Consider the following 15020-nt stretch of genomic DNA (forward strand, 5'->3'; position numbering starts at 1 on the left):
GCCGAAATCAAGGTCCGATGTTGGGAGGGGTGGGAGTGAGTCGTCGCAAAGACTTTTCGGGATTGATCGATGGGGGTTACTGAAGTCGCAAGATATTCCGAAATGGCAATCTGGTTGTCTTCAGTCGCTGCACAATATGGATGTACCGATCAATGGCCGTTGGTCTAGCTTCGGGCGTGGACTGAATGGAGAATTGGAAATTGTGCGCAAACGGTTGTGACTCAACTGTGAAGCTCAGAGAGGGACAATGAACGACCCCTGTCACGCTAAAAATTTCGAGGGGCATTGGATGACCACAAGCTCCGTCTCGCACCTCCCTTACCAGCTCAGCCAGCTGGCACCGGTAAGTGGCAGCCCTAGACAGCGGGCTAGTCTCGGCCCGAAGCAACCCGGATCAGGAGGGACACCTGTGGACCTCCAGGTGTTCCCAATCACACTTCAGCGGAAGCACTCCACTGCTCGAATACCCCTCCATCACTGCAAAATGACGTTGGCTCGCTGAATTTCTGCTGTAAGTGATGCGTTAGGGGCATCAAGTGGTTGGCTATCGCACTCTGGCTGCGAGCTGCTCGTCATCTACCAGGTTGACAGAAACCCTGAGGTTCCTTGCTTCTGGGTCGAAAATGTGCCCTGGAATGCCACCAACTGCTATGTCTCAAAAGTAAATGGGCCGTTGTGATGTTGATCTCTTCTTTTGGAATCTGATTTTATTGCTGGCTGTCTCTGTTTTTCAGAGTTCCGTCTGCAAAATTAGTCCGCCCAAACGACCTAATCTTATGTTCAGAGTGCTTCACTGTAAGTCGAGTAGATTGCGGCTTCATTCTATCGAATTTCTGAGGAGCTAGACAAATGTTCTCGATATACTTCATGAACACTGCTTTTGTCTCAAATGATTTACGAGAAAGCATCTATAACATTGCGCCTATATTGCCCATAGGAATAAGCGCGAAGGCAATGTATCGGGATAGCATGTTATCTTGGTTCAAACATGCATCTTGGGTTGTGAGTTGAGTCTAGAATATGTGCCATTCAATTGACTTCTAAGAAGCAACCACACCCAACATGACGGGGAACTCGTACGAGCATCTAATGACAGAAAGGATCTCTCTTATTAGAGGTGTAGACAATAGTCATGTATCCTGGCTGCGACTCTATCGAATTAGTGAAAGGTCTCCATAGGCTTTTGGTTCAACGAGGGGTTTTTTCTCAGGCAGACAAAAGGAACTGCCTGGGCTTGGGATGAGAGCTCGGAGCGAATGGTTGAGCGGCATTGGAACACGGATACGAAAAGTGATGGATCGGAATTGCGAGGCCCAAAAGAGGCCGTATTCCGCCAAAGATTTGGATGCTGCAGATTCAGAGTGCCCGCAGACTGCGGCCCCCCGATTCGTGCCTTGTCGGCCCTGTCGCTGTTCAATCAAACCCTCAACAACGACAGCAAAAGTGGAGTGGCTCTCTTTCACATGGGAAAAAGACGAGCACACAGTTCAAGATTACAGCCAGAGAGCAAGGTAGCTCGGTATCGGCTGATGGACGTTTTCAATCATTTCACACAAATCCTTGCCATTGTTAGCGAGAGCTGATGCCCGTGGCAGAGAAGGATACTGCGGGAGATGGTAACATAGAAAGGACATATGACATTGCAGGAAATAGTGTGTATAAAAAGGTCAACTGATTCATACCTATGTACCTTACAGGCCTAGCCAGGGAGTTCCGCAGGTACTGTTATCCCGCTCCTCATCCTGCCAGTTTGTGTTGGGGAAGATAGATACCTCTGAATGTGGGCTGAGGTACATCCATTACGTAGCCGCTTGGCAGCAGCTGGCCCGCTCATCACCCACGTCCTGCATCTTCCAAAAACTGCAACAGCGAGTGGAAAAGATGAGGCGGCAAGAGATAGTTGTCCAGTGGTCCAGTGGAATAAAATGAACAATTCGACACGTGAACCTATCTTCATTGCCCATTCCCCCACAAGGGTCAGCAGGCAGTGTAACCCCACGGTCAGCCCTGGACCAATACCGTCAATACCGGCCGGCATCAAATCGTTATCCCAGTGCCACCACGGTCCAACCCGGCCAAACCCAGCAGATTTCCATAGTGTTGAGCTGCTGCTGCTGCTGCTGCACCTACCTTACTGTTGCTCCCCTCCGCTTGCTTGCTTGCTCAGGTTCCTTTCCGCGGCTTCCACTCGCGCCTCTACCTCACCTCATCTTGCTTTAACTACCCGTACCTCAGGTACTGGACTACTTGCCGACACCTCCAATCACAGACCAGGTCCCTGTCCTTTTCATCCATTGCCTTTCAACACTACCGCATCCCGGCCGCCTCGATACCTCCAACTCCCGAAAGCCCGACTGACCCTTTTTGCGTCTTTCCTCCCCTCTCAAGGTCTCAAGGTCTAATCGACAGGTTTGCGCTGACGGCCACATATCACTTTAGCGTCTGTTAGCTGTCGACGGACGAACCTTTTTCACCAGCGCCACCACCTCGCGCTTTCATTTTCCTGGGCCTCGTTCGCCTATGGCGAGCTGATTGTTGCCGTTCCTTGGACTTGGGGGGAAAACCATCTGGACAGCCCACCGGCTTGCATTCCCGACTACGAACATAACCACCACGATCACGACAGACTCGTCGAGTACCTCACCTCAACCTTACGCAATCCCACTAAGCATCACAGACTCAGCGGCAAACCTTTAAGACGATTGTCAACCCTACACTCGCTTCTCCCTACTGCGGTGTATTCGAAATACTCGCTCGACGCCCATTTCTCCCAACGCGACTGCGAATACATCGCCTCCTTCGTCGCGCGGAACGTCTGGAACATTCCTGACCACCGAAACCACCCCTTACTATCGAGCCTCGACGTCTCCTAAATCCTTTCACTCCCGCATCGCAACCCGCCGTCGACCCTCCATGCCTCATGGATTGCATATCCTATCAAAGATGAACTCCCTGAATATCATCACCTCTCGCGTCTCTCCGCCGCCGAGTCCGGTTGCCTCGCGATCCAACTCCATTGGCTCCTTGGGATTGGCCGTCCAACCTGACAGCGACCAGCAAAGTGGCGAAGGCGCAGACAAACAGGGCGACGACCAAGACGAAGATGTTTTCCCCCTCGAAAAGACGGCTTTCGAACAGCGCAACGACGCACATGGTGCATTAGACCTCGCGAGCGAAGCTACGCCGCTAATAGGGGGAGAATCGAAAGAAGCAGGGCTGAGATCAACTTCATGGCACTCATTGCCTCGGCGCATCGCTGCCGGCTTTATCAATTCCCTCCGCTGGGTATTGTCCACCCTTGCCGCCCCGGGCGTGTATCTGATTGCCTGCCTTTATGACGACGCAGGGGATTTCTCGCTCTTTTACCCATTCAAAAGATTATTCGGCTTGCACAATAGAAGCAACAAAAAGCTCGCGACAGACTTTGCTGGCTCCGTGGACGAAAAGTCGGGCCGGCAGGGTAGCGCCGGATATGGAGGGGTTGCGTACTCAAGACCAGTGGGATCATCAGGTTCATCTTCTTCAGGCATATCTTCAGAATCAGACTCGGATGCCGATCGCCGACGCCGGGGCTCCACCGGTCGACACTCGCGTTCAAAGTCCGCAGCGGAAGAGATTGCGCCAGCACGGAGGTCTATTCGGATCAAGCTACACAGTGAGGATGCTCTTCCGCAACGAAAGCACCGAAAGACGCAGTCTGCGGCAGCACGGCCCAAGGGCAGTGGTGAATCTGGCTCTTCCGACATTTCCGCGCAACTCAAGTCTCCGACGTCTCCCGCAGGCGCGCTGACGCGATATCCAAAGACACCGGCCCCTCCTCGACCCTTGATTCCTCGACGACAACCATCATACCTCAACCTCGAGCCTTCGACCGATCCCAAGTACCAAAAGACTCTCATTCTGGACCTCGACGAAACCCTGATTCACAGCATGTCCAAGGGGGGACGCATGAGTACGGGGCATATGGTTGAGGTCAGATTAAACCAGACGTACGTCGGTGCCGGAGGCCAAACATCGATCGGACCGCAGCATCCCATTCTGTACTGGGTTAACAAACGTCCACACTGTGATGACTTCCTCCGTCGGGTAAGCATTGTCCAGGATGATTGAACAAGTAGTTGGCGCTAATCGTGTGATAAAGGTTTGCAAATGGTATAACCTCGTCGTTTTCACGGCCTCGGTCCAGGAATATGCGGACCCCGTGATAGACTGGTTAGAGGCAGAGAGGAAATTCTTCTCGGCGCGATACTACAGGCAGCACTGCACGTTCCGACAGGGAGCCTTCATCAAGGACCTTAGTTCCGTTGAGCCGGACTTGAGCAAGGTCATGATCTTGGATAATAGTCCACTGAGTTACATGTTCCATCAAGGTGTGTAATGGCAGTATACGATCTATTTGTGGGAAAATTCGACTAACGTGGGCCTCGTCGCTAGATAACGCCATCCCTATTCAAGGCTGGATTAACGACCCGACAGACAATGATCTCTTGCATCTAGTGCCACTGCTCGAGGGTCTCCAGTATGTGTCGGACGTGAGGGCGCTGCTTGCATTGCGTGGAGGCGAAGACGGTCAGCATATGGCGTAGAACTGGATTGGGACTGTAGAAGGGAATCTGGTGTACTGTACTGGCATGGAATTGGGCAAAGCGAACACCAGCGGCTTCGACTTCGTGGTGCAGCGGTGTATTAATAACATTTGGTAAAGGGATGGTAAGAGGAGTTATCGGGCGGCACGACTGCAAAATGTCGGTACGATTCTGTAGAGCTTCAGGAATACATGCCAGGCCACCAGCCTTTTCAACGTTCAGCGAGAACATGTTATTGAATGGAAATGTCGGGTTGGCAGTGACAGTGTAAAGGTAGACGATGGGAACTTGTGGACGTTGAGCCGTGGACGAGCTAGACGATATTTCCGACATTCCGTCTTTTCTTGCCTTGTTTGTACCTGAGCTAGAGCAGCTGGATTATGCACAAGTGAATGCGGGCGACCATTCGAGAAACGAAATTCTACGCTGCAATGATACCATCCGTACGTCAGGTAGCTCAGCTACCCTTGCTAATGCGGTTTTCCTAGACTCGGCGGGAGCTATGTACATTGCAGAAGTTGGCAGGGCCTGGGAACCGGAAAAGAGGCGCAGTTTGTATGGACAAAATTGGAATTGCATTGACCTGGGAGTGCGCGAGTGCCTGAGCATCATTTGCCTCGGGCATTGGGTGACGGGGGGACACGGGAAGTGTGAATCTTGCACTAGCCACACAGGAAAGTCGCATCTCGATCGTTTTTGTTGCTCCAGATTTTCGTCAATCGCTCCCCACTGTGTTTTGTTTACGGCAACCTTACCTAGTGCGGGTGGGAGCCACAGAGCCACAGAGCCTGAGGGCCTGAGGAAAATGCAGGGGAGTCGAGGAGGACTCGCTCCGGGACCTTGTCGCGGAAAACTCCCTCGCGGGCACACGCGGGCGAAGAAAGCTCGAGCTGATGGAAAGGATGATGTGCTAAACCCAGACGGCCCAGAAGGTCGACGGGACGGGCTAGATGCGGATAGCTTGGGGGGTATGGAGTAACTACGAAGTATGCGGGCCCAGGGAGGGAGGTCGAGAAGGTCCACAGGAGAGAGGTCTCGACCAATGATCGGAGCAATTGTGAGTGGACAGGCCTGGGCTTGTGGGTTCGGCGGGGAAGGTGGGTGGTGACATCATTCGACAGGTGACGACACCACGACATCGACAGCTGGGCGACGTGAGTGAAAGAGGCATAGCTTGGGTTTTGGGAGAAGCTTGGGACAACAGACATTGACACATCTCAATTGAATAGGTGAGCTGAGAGTGAGAGAGAGTGAGAGGAGTAAGGAGAGAGACGGGAGAGAGAGCTCTGTGACATGTCTCTCCGTAGCGAATTGCCCACCCCTGCTTTGTACCATGTCCAGCTACGCTCTTAGTTCCAAAGTAGCTTCATGCTTCACACTCTACCTACCGCAGCATGTACATGTTTTTTTATGGCCTGAGGGAAGGAAGCCCAGGTCCAACCGATGATGGAATGAGACCTCGATCTGGCCCCTTCCCTTCGCGGCGCCTGAGGTACCACCACCAGCCAAGGTAAAGTAGCTTCCCACGCTTCCCTCCTCTCTTGTTTCGCCCTGCAACGAACGAGCAGGTATGAAGTAGTTACGCACTTGCCTTGCTCCGGTTACCTCCTTTTGCATTGCAGAGGCTGAGGTCACAGGTGGCTCACACACACGCCGCCCAGTTCTCTCTCTCCCTCCCTTAGCACATAAAAGCCTTTGCCCTCCCACTCATCTGGCTCTGTTTGCATCACCTCAATTGATTCTCTTTTTTCATCACAACAAGATACCCCAGAAATCAGCCATCATGTCTCTGCACTGTAAGTCGCTATTCCGATTCCGCTGTGAGAGAGAAGCTTGAGGAAGCATGACGCCTTCTCTACGTAGCTCTACTCAGCTACCTCGCTCGCCCTCTCGTCCAGACTTCCCGAGGGAGACTGCGCCTTCGTTGGGCCCGAGAGGAAACCCAGCCATCATCAGTTGAATGAGAATAATAACTAACAATCTCCTGCAACAGACCTTCCCCCCGTCAAGCCTTCGGCTATTGCCCTCGGCACCATCTTCAACCACACGGCTGAGCTCGCTGGTACGTGAAATATCTCTCACCAAGCTCCATGCTAGACACCGGGCCATTCCATGGCAGAATCAGCTGACCCAAGCTCCTCCCCCTCAACAGTCTTGACCCCCATCTTCGGCCAGACCTACCAGCGCGCCAAGGCTGCCAACACCAAGGAGGAGTTCGCTCGCTCCAAGGAGGCCCAGGGTGCCGCTGTCGCCTGGGGTACTTCCCTCGTCGGCTCTGCCCTCCAGTCCTACGGTGTTGGTGCTCTCATCAACGCTACCGGCACCCTGTCCTACAAGGGCGCCGCCTACCTCGGCTCTCTGATCTTCTTCGCTACCTCTGCTCCCGGCGTATGTCATATCTTCTTCACCCTTCACCGTCCTTCAATCATTAACAAGTATGCAGTACATCTCCCAGGTCTTTGTTGAGAAGCGCCCCGTCGACACCGTTGGCGTCAGCGTCCTGGCCAAGGTCATTGAGACTGTCGGTCTGTCGGTATTCCTCACCTGGTGGGGAACCCGCACCAACCCCTTTGACTAAAGGGTTTAATGTATTATGAATGATTGAGCATTTCCGGAAAACGGATTGCTTGTGTGCTATTAGCGTTGGGTAGGATGGGATGAGGACATGGAGTTCAAAGATAGCCCGCAATTGCGGCTAGGGCCATTGTCATGTACCTACACTTTTACGTCTCAAGCCATGATTCCATTAATTAAATCACCTAAAACTATCTTCGCATTGGCACCTGAGTGTTTTATGAAATACCTTCCTTTATAGCTTAAACAGTGTGCCACTTAAGATATTCACCCAGTGTTGTGTCATGACACATGAAGTGAATATATAATACTGGCGGGATGTGAGTGCCGCGACCAGCAAAGAGTAACGAGGGATTTGTGTCTTTATTTGTGTTGGGTTACTCGGCAAGGGAAACGTGCTTTCTCAGCTAGCAGACATTGCTTGCCACTCGACAAGTATTTCCACGCGTCAACACCTCGGATCATCAAAGAGCCACACTGCAACAGGCCTTGGATTATTTACCCATAGCACTTACAACTCGTTCATGTAGGAGGGGAGCACGAGAGCTTTGCTTTGACGGGCAGGTCTTTCTTAGGTGGAAAGATACACATCACAATTTGCACGGCCGATGGAAGCCGACTGGCGGGCCAGAGTGCCTTGAAAGGCCCTCAACCAGGCAAAAGGTCACAAGGGAAATCATCAAGAGGGCTTCCGACACCTCGTGTCAAAGAGCCCCGGCAAAGCAAGAGAGATTTCCTCCACACCTCCGCACCCTTAAAGGTTCCAACGGAAGTTGTAATGATGGTTAAATCATTTATTTGTGTTTCTTCTTCCCTCAAGACAGAATCTTGAAAGATGGAAAGAGAGAACGGAGTAGTGCGAACAAAAGAGTACTACACCATATGCCCAAAGTTGCCCTGTAAAACGCCGAATTCTTTCTCTTTTGTGTTGTAAAGCCAGCCCGAAAAAAGCTTTTTTAACCCCACCCGTATAGTGTGACAATTCATCATTTCTTTTCAACTGTACTTCCAGTTCGACATGTCGCGTATGCCCGTACGGGTAAGACGAACAGTAGCAGCAGAAGCTTACTCGTCTATGCCCAGAAGGACTGCTTAGCAGTCTCCTTCTGCACGAGCTTGACGAGCGCGGCGTAGACCTCGGAGTAGTCCTCGCCGTCGTCCTCCTCGTCGTCGCCCTTGGACTCGCCGGCCTTCTTCTCGGCCTTCTTGCTGTCGGCGGCGGAGCGCTTCTCCGAGACCATGACGACGGAGGTGGGGCGCTTCGTCTTGGCGGCGGCGCCGAGCTCGGCGCGGGAGGTGACGAAGATGTAGGGGACGTTGTGGTCCTCGCAGAGGACGGGGAGGTGGGAGATGACGTCCATGGGGGAGATGTCGCCGGCGATGACGACGACGCCGGGGAAGGCGGTGTTGCCGGGGCCGGCGGCGGGGGACTTGCGGAGGGTCTTGACGACTTCCTTGACGCCGCGCTTGAGGGTGTTGTTCTTGGCGGCTGTGATGGTGTTTTTTAGTCTTTTGTTCTGAGAATGAAGAGTCTTCTTGCTGGCCGGTGAGATCCGCGTAGGTACCGCGTCTACGGAGGAGGTGAGAAAGGGGGAAAAAGAACTTACCCTTGCGAATGGACTTCATGACCTTCTTCATGGCCTTCTCATCGGCCAACGGCACGGCAAAGGGCACGAGGGCGCCGACGACGGGGAGGCCATCAGCGACGACGGTGGTGACATCGCCGCTGGCGACGGTGGTCGCGGCGACGTCAGCCTGGAGGTGCTCGTCGAGGGCGCGCTCGAGCTTCTCCTTCTTCTCCTTCTTGTCCTTCTTATCCTTCTTGTCCTTCTTGATGGCGCCGTCGGACACGGAGCGCTTCTTGTCCTTCTTCTCCTTGCGGTCGGGCTTCTCGGCGGCCATTGTAGCGGTTTTCTTTGGTGATGCTTTGAATTGAAACCTGTAAGAGGAAGGGTGCAAATGGCGATTGGCGACGGCGAGGGACTCCGGGGTGGGCAGGCGACGGTCGTGGGAATTGAAGCTTTCGGCTCGAGGTTCGATAGGCTCGATTTTTTTTTCTCACTTCCTGTACCCTTTGGCCAATGCAACTTTTTTCTAGGTTGCCCCACCTCTGCAGCTGTGCGATTGGGGAGCTTCGGTGCCACGGTATATCCGCGCCGAACCGCATCGGTTTTTGCTCACCGAAGGGTATGTCTCGGTGAGTAGGTCACGTGAGTGAAGCCGACCAATCACGGTCCCGATATTGAGCAAATGTCAGCGCTGTATCAGGGCCGCAGACATGATTCAATTTCCACGGACAATACGAACGCATTGGAGAATCGGACTACTCGTCTTACTAGATTCAGGCTGAGTAGCTAGGAATCAGCCTTGACGGTATAGCAAAGCAGGGTGTTGCGACATCTTCGGCCCAGACACTCGCATCAATGTTTTCAGGCCTTACGAAGATCCGTTGCGAGTTAAGGGACCAGTCAACATCTAATCATGTGAAATACGTCTTCAATCTTAGAATAGGTGATATGCTTAAATCGTCCAAATGGGGCTCTATTCCATGTCTCCCCCTCTACGTAGTTGATATACACGTGTTTTGACACAGGGAATCGTTGTCCACCTCTAGCACTCGTCGTCCGCCTTCTTCACAAAGGAACGTTTACTCCTCGTCGCCGAACTCGGCGCGGCCCTGCTTGGAGTTCAAGTAGTGGTTGCTGTATCGATTGTTAGCGCCATGCCTTTGCCTCATTTCGGATTGCCCTCGTTGTTGCGTTTGTTGTTGCAACCGAGTCCGTGGGAGTGACTGACCGGTGGGTGGCCCAGTCCATGATGTACCAGCCGGCGACCAGGGGAGGGAGGAAGTAGAGGACCTGGTGGCTGAAGCGGCGCCAGGTGTTGAAGACGGCGTCGTGGGCGGCGCCGGCGAAGGGGTTCTGGCGGTTGGGGGTGATGCCGTAGGTGATGATGCCTCTCTGCTTCTCGCCACCTGAGACTATTGTCAGTACTTATGTTCGATTCGAAATGCGTATCGTTTGTGCATCGTGATCAGCCGTCGAATCCTAGACGAGTCCCTCCTCTTAATTTCTCCATTTTCCGGAAACCATTGTCCATCGTTCAACCGCGTCGCCATCGTAATTCGACATCGGAATAATCGCGAAAAGACATACCAATGTGTCCCCACCAGCCGAGGTAGCTATTTCAATGTCAGCGCGCTATTCAAATGATGCAATTGGGAGCAGTGCATGGCGCGGCGGGCACAGGGAACTTCATGATCTTTCTCATTCGGAAAAAGCCCGCACGCTCCTTCCCGTTGGCCCGCTCAATTGACCTCCAACAAGAAATTCACTTACTGAGAGTACTTTCCGTGGGGGACGCTGGGTCCTCCCATAAGAGCTTGCGTAGGTCTCATCGTGGCGGTTGTGCTGTGGTGGACGGTGATGTGCAACACGGGTTTGGATATTCTGGAGTAAATCGGAGAGGGTCGAATCGGACGAGGTTCAAATCTTGTCCTTGCCTTTCCTGCCGAACCCGAAAGCTGAGGCGCACGTCCCGAAACGGCTTAGCGCAGACTGTTCCTTTCGAACCGTCACCACCCATCCGACCACCCCGGTCACCCAGTGCGTCCCAAAATTCCATGACGGAGCTTACCGCCGCCGCATTCTGGTGAGAGGAGCTTTCGGCAAGCTTCAGTCCTGACGGATACACTGCACCACCAGCACACCACCACGAACCCGCCCCTCGAAGCTCAACTCGGATAGCCCGCGATACCCTCCAGCGGACTCGAAGCGCCCCTCCTTTTAACGCAAACGAAAGTCACCGCCACGCTTTCATCAGCCATCCGACATAATGGCTCAAGCTCTGGGCTTTGCGTACCGCATGGCCGTCCCTGCGGCCATTGGTATCGCGGTCGTGCAGTCGTCAATCTACGATGTCAAGGGTGGATCCAGAGCAGTCATCTTTGACAGGATGTCCGGTGTCAAGGATGCCGTCATCAACGAGGGCACGCACTTCCTCGTGCCGTGGCTGCAGAGGAGCATCGTCTTTGACGTGCGGACGAAGCCGAGAAACATCGCGACGACGACGGGCAGCAAGGATCTCCAGATGGTCAGCTTGACCCTCCGTGTGCTGCACCGGCCCGAAGTCCAGGCTCTCCCCAAGATCTACCAGGTGAGTTTTTTTCTTTTTTTTGGTTCTTTCCCATCTAAACCACAACTTCCCTCTGTGCTGGAAAAGTACAACATGCGCTGACAAACCACCCACTACAGAACCTCGGCCAAGACTACGACGAGAGAGTCCTCCCCTCCATCGGGAACGAGGTCCTCAAGTCCATCGTCGCCCAGTTCGACGCCGCCGAGCTCATCACCCAGCGCGAGGCCGTCTCCCAGCGCATCAGCTCCGACCTCCGCAAGCGCGCCGCCGAGTTCAACATCGCCCTCGAGGACGTCTCCATCACGCACATGACCTTCGGCAAGGAGTTCACAAAGGCCGTCGAGCAGAAGCAGATTGCCCAGCAGGACGCCGAGCGCGCGCGCTTCATCGTCGAAAAGGCCGAGCAGGAGCGCCAGGCCAACGTCATCCGCGCCGAGGGCGAGGCCGAGTCCGCCGAGACGATCAGCAAGGCCATCGCCAAGAACGGCGACGGCCTCGTGCAGATTCGAAAGATTGAGGCCGCGCGGGATATCGCGGCGACGCTGTCGTCGAATCCGAACGTCGCGTACTTGCCGAGCGGCGGTAAGAGCGGTAACCAGATGCTGTTGAACGTTGGCCGGCCGTAAAGTGGTTTGGTCGCCATGTCAAGAAGGAGTGGATGAAGTAGTGAAAAAAAAGAGGGCGACGCTGTATTATAGACTTTGAAGACAAGTCACCGCTTCAATAAGTGTAATCATAGGGCAATGAATTCTGCCGCCTTTCCACACACTTGTTTCGTGCCGTACCCTTGGTTTTGGTGAAAGCCCAACTCTCTTAGGCGGCGGGCTGAAGGATAAGCTGTGGAGTGTACACATCGATCATGTGATGTAGAGCTCCCTTCAATGGTCAAGAACTCCGTGACAGCACCTAGAAAGCACCCGAAGACGAACACCGAGAGCACTGGTGACGTCCTGAACAGTCTCGCAGATGGTAAAAAGTTAATCTTGTCGACATTTCCACACATGCTTCTCTAATATGCGTTCTGGTCACTTCACATCCCCTCTTGTCACGATTTTGAGTTGTCTACAATTCAACAGTCATTGAGTATCTACCCCTCCTGGCCCTGGTCCAAACAGTACGATGCTTACCCGATGGATGAAGAAACGCCAGGCGACTATTTTGTTACTCACCGGATAGGTACGCGTTAGATAGTCGCACGCAAGCAATCACGTCGTGAAGAAACAAGTCAAGAATAGCTGGGTGAGAATGGTCCCATGTACCAATTAGTATTAAGAAAACCCATGTAGGGTAGGTATCATAACTGCAAAAGCCCATCGACCCAAGGCATCATTTACCTGAGGACCCCATGTCATCCCTAACGCCAGCTCATTCTCTCGTAAAATCAACCATGTGCTATGCCCACCCGGCTCTAAAGGGCAGATTCAAGGAACTCGGCAGTCAAGTGACCATTGAAATCGTCCACCTTGCCGCCGGGCGGCACGAACTCACCCCCCTCAAGCTTCCAACCTTTGAGCTTCATGCTCTTCCATTCCTCGGAGAGCTTCAGGCGCACGAGATCTCCCGCAGCCCGGGCGTCTTCCGCACTGTCGTGTCCCTGAACCTTGCCAGCCGTCTCAACTTGAATTTTACGGTTAAGAAGGCTGTCCATGAGCATCTTCAGGCCAAGGCGGTACGGAAGGCCGTGCTTGTGAGGGTAAAGAAGAACAGTGTCAATGATAGTAGGGTGGACGATGCGAACGGCGTTCAAGTCATTCTCCAGTCCGTGTCCAATTAGTGGAGTCTCGGGACTGATGAGAGCAAAGAGAAGGTCGCGAGCAACTTCAGGCGACGACACAATCTTCATCTTCTTCTTGGTCTTCTTGGGGCTCGACATCTTCTTCGCCTGGGCAGGAGTTGGGTCTTCTTCCTTTGCAGTCCAGGGCTCGGCGGATGCCATGTCTTCAGGCCACACACCCGAGTAGCGCGAGTTGAGATCAAGGATCTCACCGATGGGTTGAACGAGGACATCCAATAGCTCTTCTCCAGTAGGCCACGATGTTGCAGTTAGGCGAATGAGCTCAAGGCCATGGACCGTGTAGCACATTTCGCAGTCGAAGCCAACAGCTCTGTCGGTGGGAGCATTGGGGTTGGCGGGCGTCTCGGCGTAGTTGAGAACGGAAGCCAGTCTCTTGGGATCTGATGCCTTGAAAACGTGGTGAGCGTTGGAGTGGCAGCCGGCAGAGTCTCCGACAGCCTGCCCACAGCATCGGTAGCGTTTGGGTTGCTGAGATCTATCGCCCAACTGGCGCTCGGGAAAGTAGGTTTTGCCCCAGTGGAAGGTGCAACTGCCACCAGAGGCGAGAGCTCCATCCTCTTCTCTTCTTCCAGGGAACATCTGGAAGCGCTTGTCGCAGCGGTCACACTTCTCCCAACCCTTTGCAGCATCAAGACCCTCACGGGCTTTCTGGATGTCGGCCTCGGCAGGGACAGAGGAGACGTAGCCGTGGGCGGCAAGGCCGTCGATGGGGGTGATGAGTTGGCGAACAAGCTGGACTTCCTGGGCCAGGGTCAAGCCCGTAACAATCTTCTTGGGAGGGGCGGTAGCCTTGCTGTGAGGGCCCTTTTGAGTCGTCTGGCGGCGTTGAACGACTCTCTCCTCCTTCCACTGAAGGAGTGTCATCTTTTTGTACTGCATGATTTTGTTTTTGATTACGTTTGAGTAGATGGCGCCTTTCTCTATCGCCGTGGATTCTTCTTCGTCAAGGACTCTCCAAATGAGATCTTGATCTGTGAGAAGGAGCTGCTTCTCTTCTGCGTCTTTGGCAGTCTTCTTGAGCTCGTTGTTCAGGCGGGCGTATTGTTCATGTAGCAGCTGCACTAGCTTGAATCGTATCTCAAACTTTGCTGGTGATGATTTGAGTAAACGAGGGTTGAGAACCTCGACCTTCCTGATCTTCTTAGGAGGGTCAGGCTTGGATGGAGTGGAAGGAGTGTCTTTTTGTATTGAAGTTAGGTTTACTGGGGAAGAATGAGATGCAGTAGTGGCAGATGAATCAGCCTTGCGTTTAGTTGGAGGATTAATAGACGATGATAAAGGAGAGGACCTGCTTGGAGCAGAGTGATTCAGTGACTTCCTGAGGTCGGACGAAGAAGCGAGAGAAGGGGCGACTGGTTTAGACTGTGGAAGCTTCTTCACGACCGTGGAGGAGGAGGACGACGGACGCTTTAAAGGTGGAGGTGAGATGGGCCGAGCGACAGGTGACAGAGTGTCATCTGGTCTTGGTGCGGTAACGTCTTGTTTTGAGGTCGTTTTGACAGGAGTGGGAGGACTTGTAGAATCGGCGGGGTTTCTGACGTCTTGGGCAACCTTCAGACGTTTTCGAGGGCCATCCCGGGTTGCATCCGTCGTGGTATCAGTCGACCTTTTTGCCGACGTTCCTGACGCGTTGAGTGCCGGTGCTGATGGTGCCGCCATCTTATCCCTGTCTGCTGTATGCTGGAAGAGGCACATGAAAGCTGTGCATTGCTCTCCCTTGGGACAGGGAATGTGTTTGAGGTCTACAAAGGACATTGCGACAAGACTTTCCTCAGACGCTGTAGAAATACAATGGTTCTGTTGAACAATGGCAGGACCACCAGGCGCGGCTGCTTCCTTCTTCGTCTGTTACTGCAACACTAAGAGAAGGAACGAAGGTGACGGAGATGGGAGACCGCCAGAACCTCGTTTGCAGACGGAAGTATACG

At 53.4% G+C, this 15020-nt stretch overlaps 7 protein-coding genes across 7 annotated transcripts; 5 read left to right on the forward strand and 2 right to left on the reverse strand.

Annotated features, from left to right (window-relative positions):
• Positions 1–136: 136 nt before the first annotated feature.
• Positions 137–2873, forward strand: CLUP02_11114 (uncharacterized protein; the record flags this gene model as incomplete). The annotated part of the gene is made up of 12 exons (XM_049290082.1): positions 137–216; positions 301–343; positions 422–489; positions 538–661; positions 735–795; positions 1180–1511; positions 1574–1616; positions 1698–1748; positions 1808–1915; positions 1976–2097; positions 2168–2388; positions 2450–2873. 12 exons carry the CDS (start codon positions 137–139, stop codon positions 2871–2873), a joined length of 1677 nt encoding a protein of 558 aa, XP_049147227.1.
• A 70-nt stretch (positions 2874–2943) lies between these two features.
• Positions 2944–4586, forward strand: CLUP02_11115 (dullard-like phosphatase; the record flags this gene model as incomplete). The annotated part of the gene is made up of 3 exons (XM_049290083.1): positions 2944–4086; positions 4142–4370; positions 4435–4586. 3 exons carry the CDS (start codon positions 2944–2946, stop codon positions 4584–4586), a joined length of 1524 nt encoding a protein of 507 aa, XP_049147228.1.
• A 1783-nt stretch (positions 4587–6369) lies between these two features.
• Positions 6370–7164, forward strand: CLUP02_11116 (uncharacterized protein; the record flags this gene model as incomplete). Its single annotated transcript, XM_049290084.1, has 4 exons — positions 6370–6382; positions 6580–6648; positions 6739–6974; positions 7030–7164. The coding sequence occupies 4 exons, from the start codon at positions 6370–6372 to the stop codon at positions 7162–7164; spliced, it is 453 nt and encodes a 150-aa protein (XP_049147229.1).
• Positions 7165–8233: 1069 nt separating this feature from the next.
• CLUP02_11117 (ribosomal protein L7Ae/L30e/S12e/Gadd45) lies at positions 8234–10784 on the reverse strand (the record flags this gene model as incomplete). Its single annotated transcript, XM_049290085.1, has 8 exons — positions 8234–8730; positions 8768–9187; positions 9269–9336; positions 9812–9862; positions 9957–10134; positions 10316–10341; positions 10499–10570; positions 10597–10784. The coding sequence occupies 8 exons, from the start codon at positions 10782–10784 to the stop codon at positions 8234–8236; spliced, it is 1500 nt and encodes a 499-aa protein (XP_049147230.1).
• Positions 10785–10994: 210 nt separating this feature from the next.
• On the forward strand, positions 10995–11923 carry CLUP02_11118 (SPFH domain/Band 7 family protein; the record flags this gene model as incomplete). Its single annotated transcript, XM_049290086.1, has 2 exons — positions 10995–11315; positions 11414–11923. The coding sequence occupies 2 exons, from the start codon at positions 10995–10997 to the stop codon at positions 11921–11923; spliced, it is 831 nt and encodes a 276-aa protein (XP_049147231.1).
• Positions 11924–12178: 255 nt separating this feature from the next.
• CLUP02_11119 (uncharacterized protein) lies at positions 12179–12435 on the forward strand (the record flags this gene model as incomplete). Its single annotated transcript, XM_049290087.1, has 2 exons — positions 12179–12266; positions 12356–12435. 2 exons carry the CDS (start codon positions 12179–12181, stop codon positions 12433–12435), a joined length of 168 nt encoding a protein of 55 aa, XP_049147232.1.
• A 270-nt stretch (positions 12436–12705) lies between these two features.
• Positions 12706–14847, reverse strand: CLUP02_11120 (exonuclease; the record flags this gene model as incomplete). The annotated part of the gene is made up of 1 exon (XM_049290088.1): positions 12706–14847. The coding sequence occupies one exon, from the start codon at positions 14845–14847 to the stop codon at positions 12706–12708; it is 2142 nt and encodes a 713-aa protein (XP_049147233.1).
• Positions 14848–15020: the final 173 nt, after the last annotated feature.

Source organism: Colletotrichum lupini, chromosome 5 (assembly GCF_023278565.1).
Source record: "Colletotrichum lupini chromosome 5, complete sequence".
NCBI lineage: Eukaryota > Fungi > Ascomycota > Sordariomycetes > Glomerellales > Glomerellaceae > Colletotrichum > Colletotrichum lupini.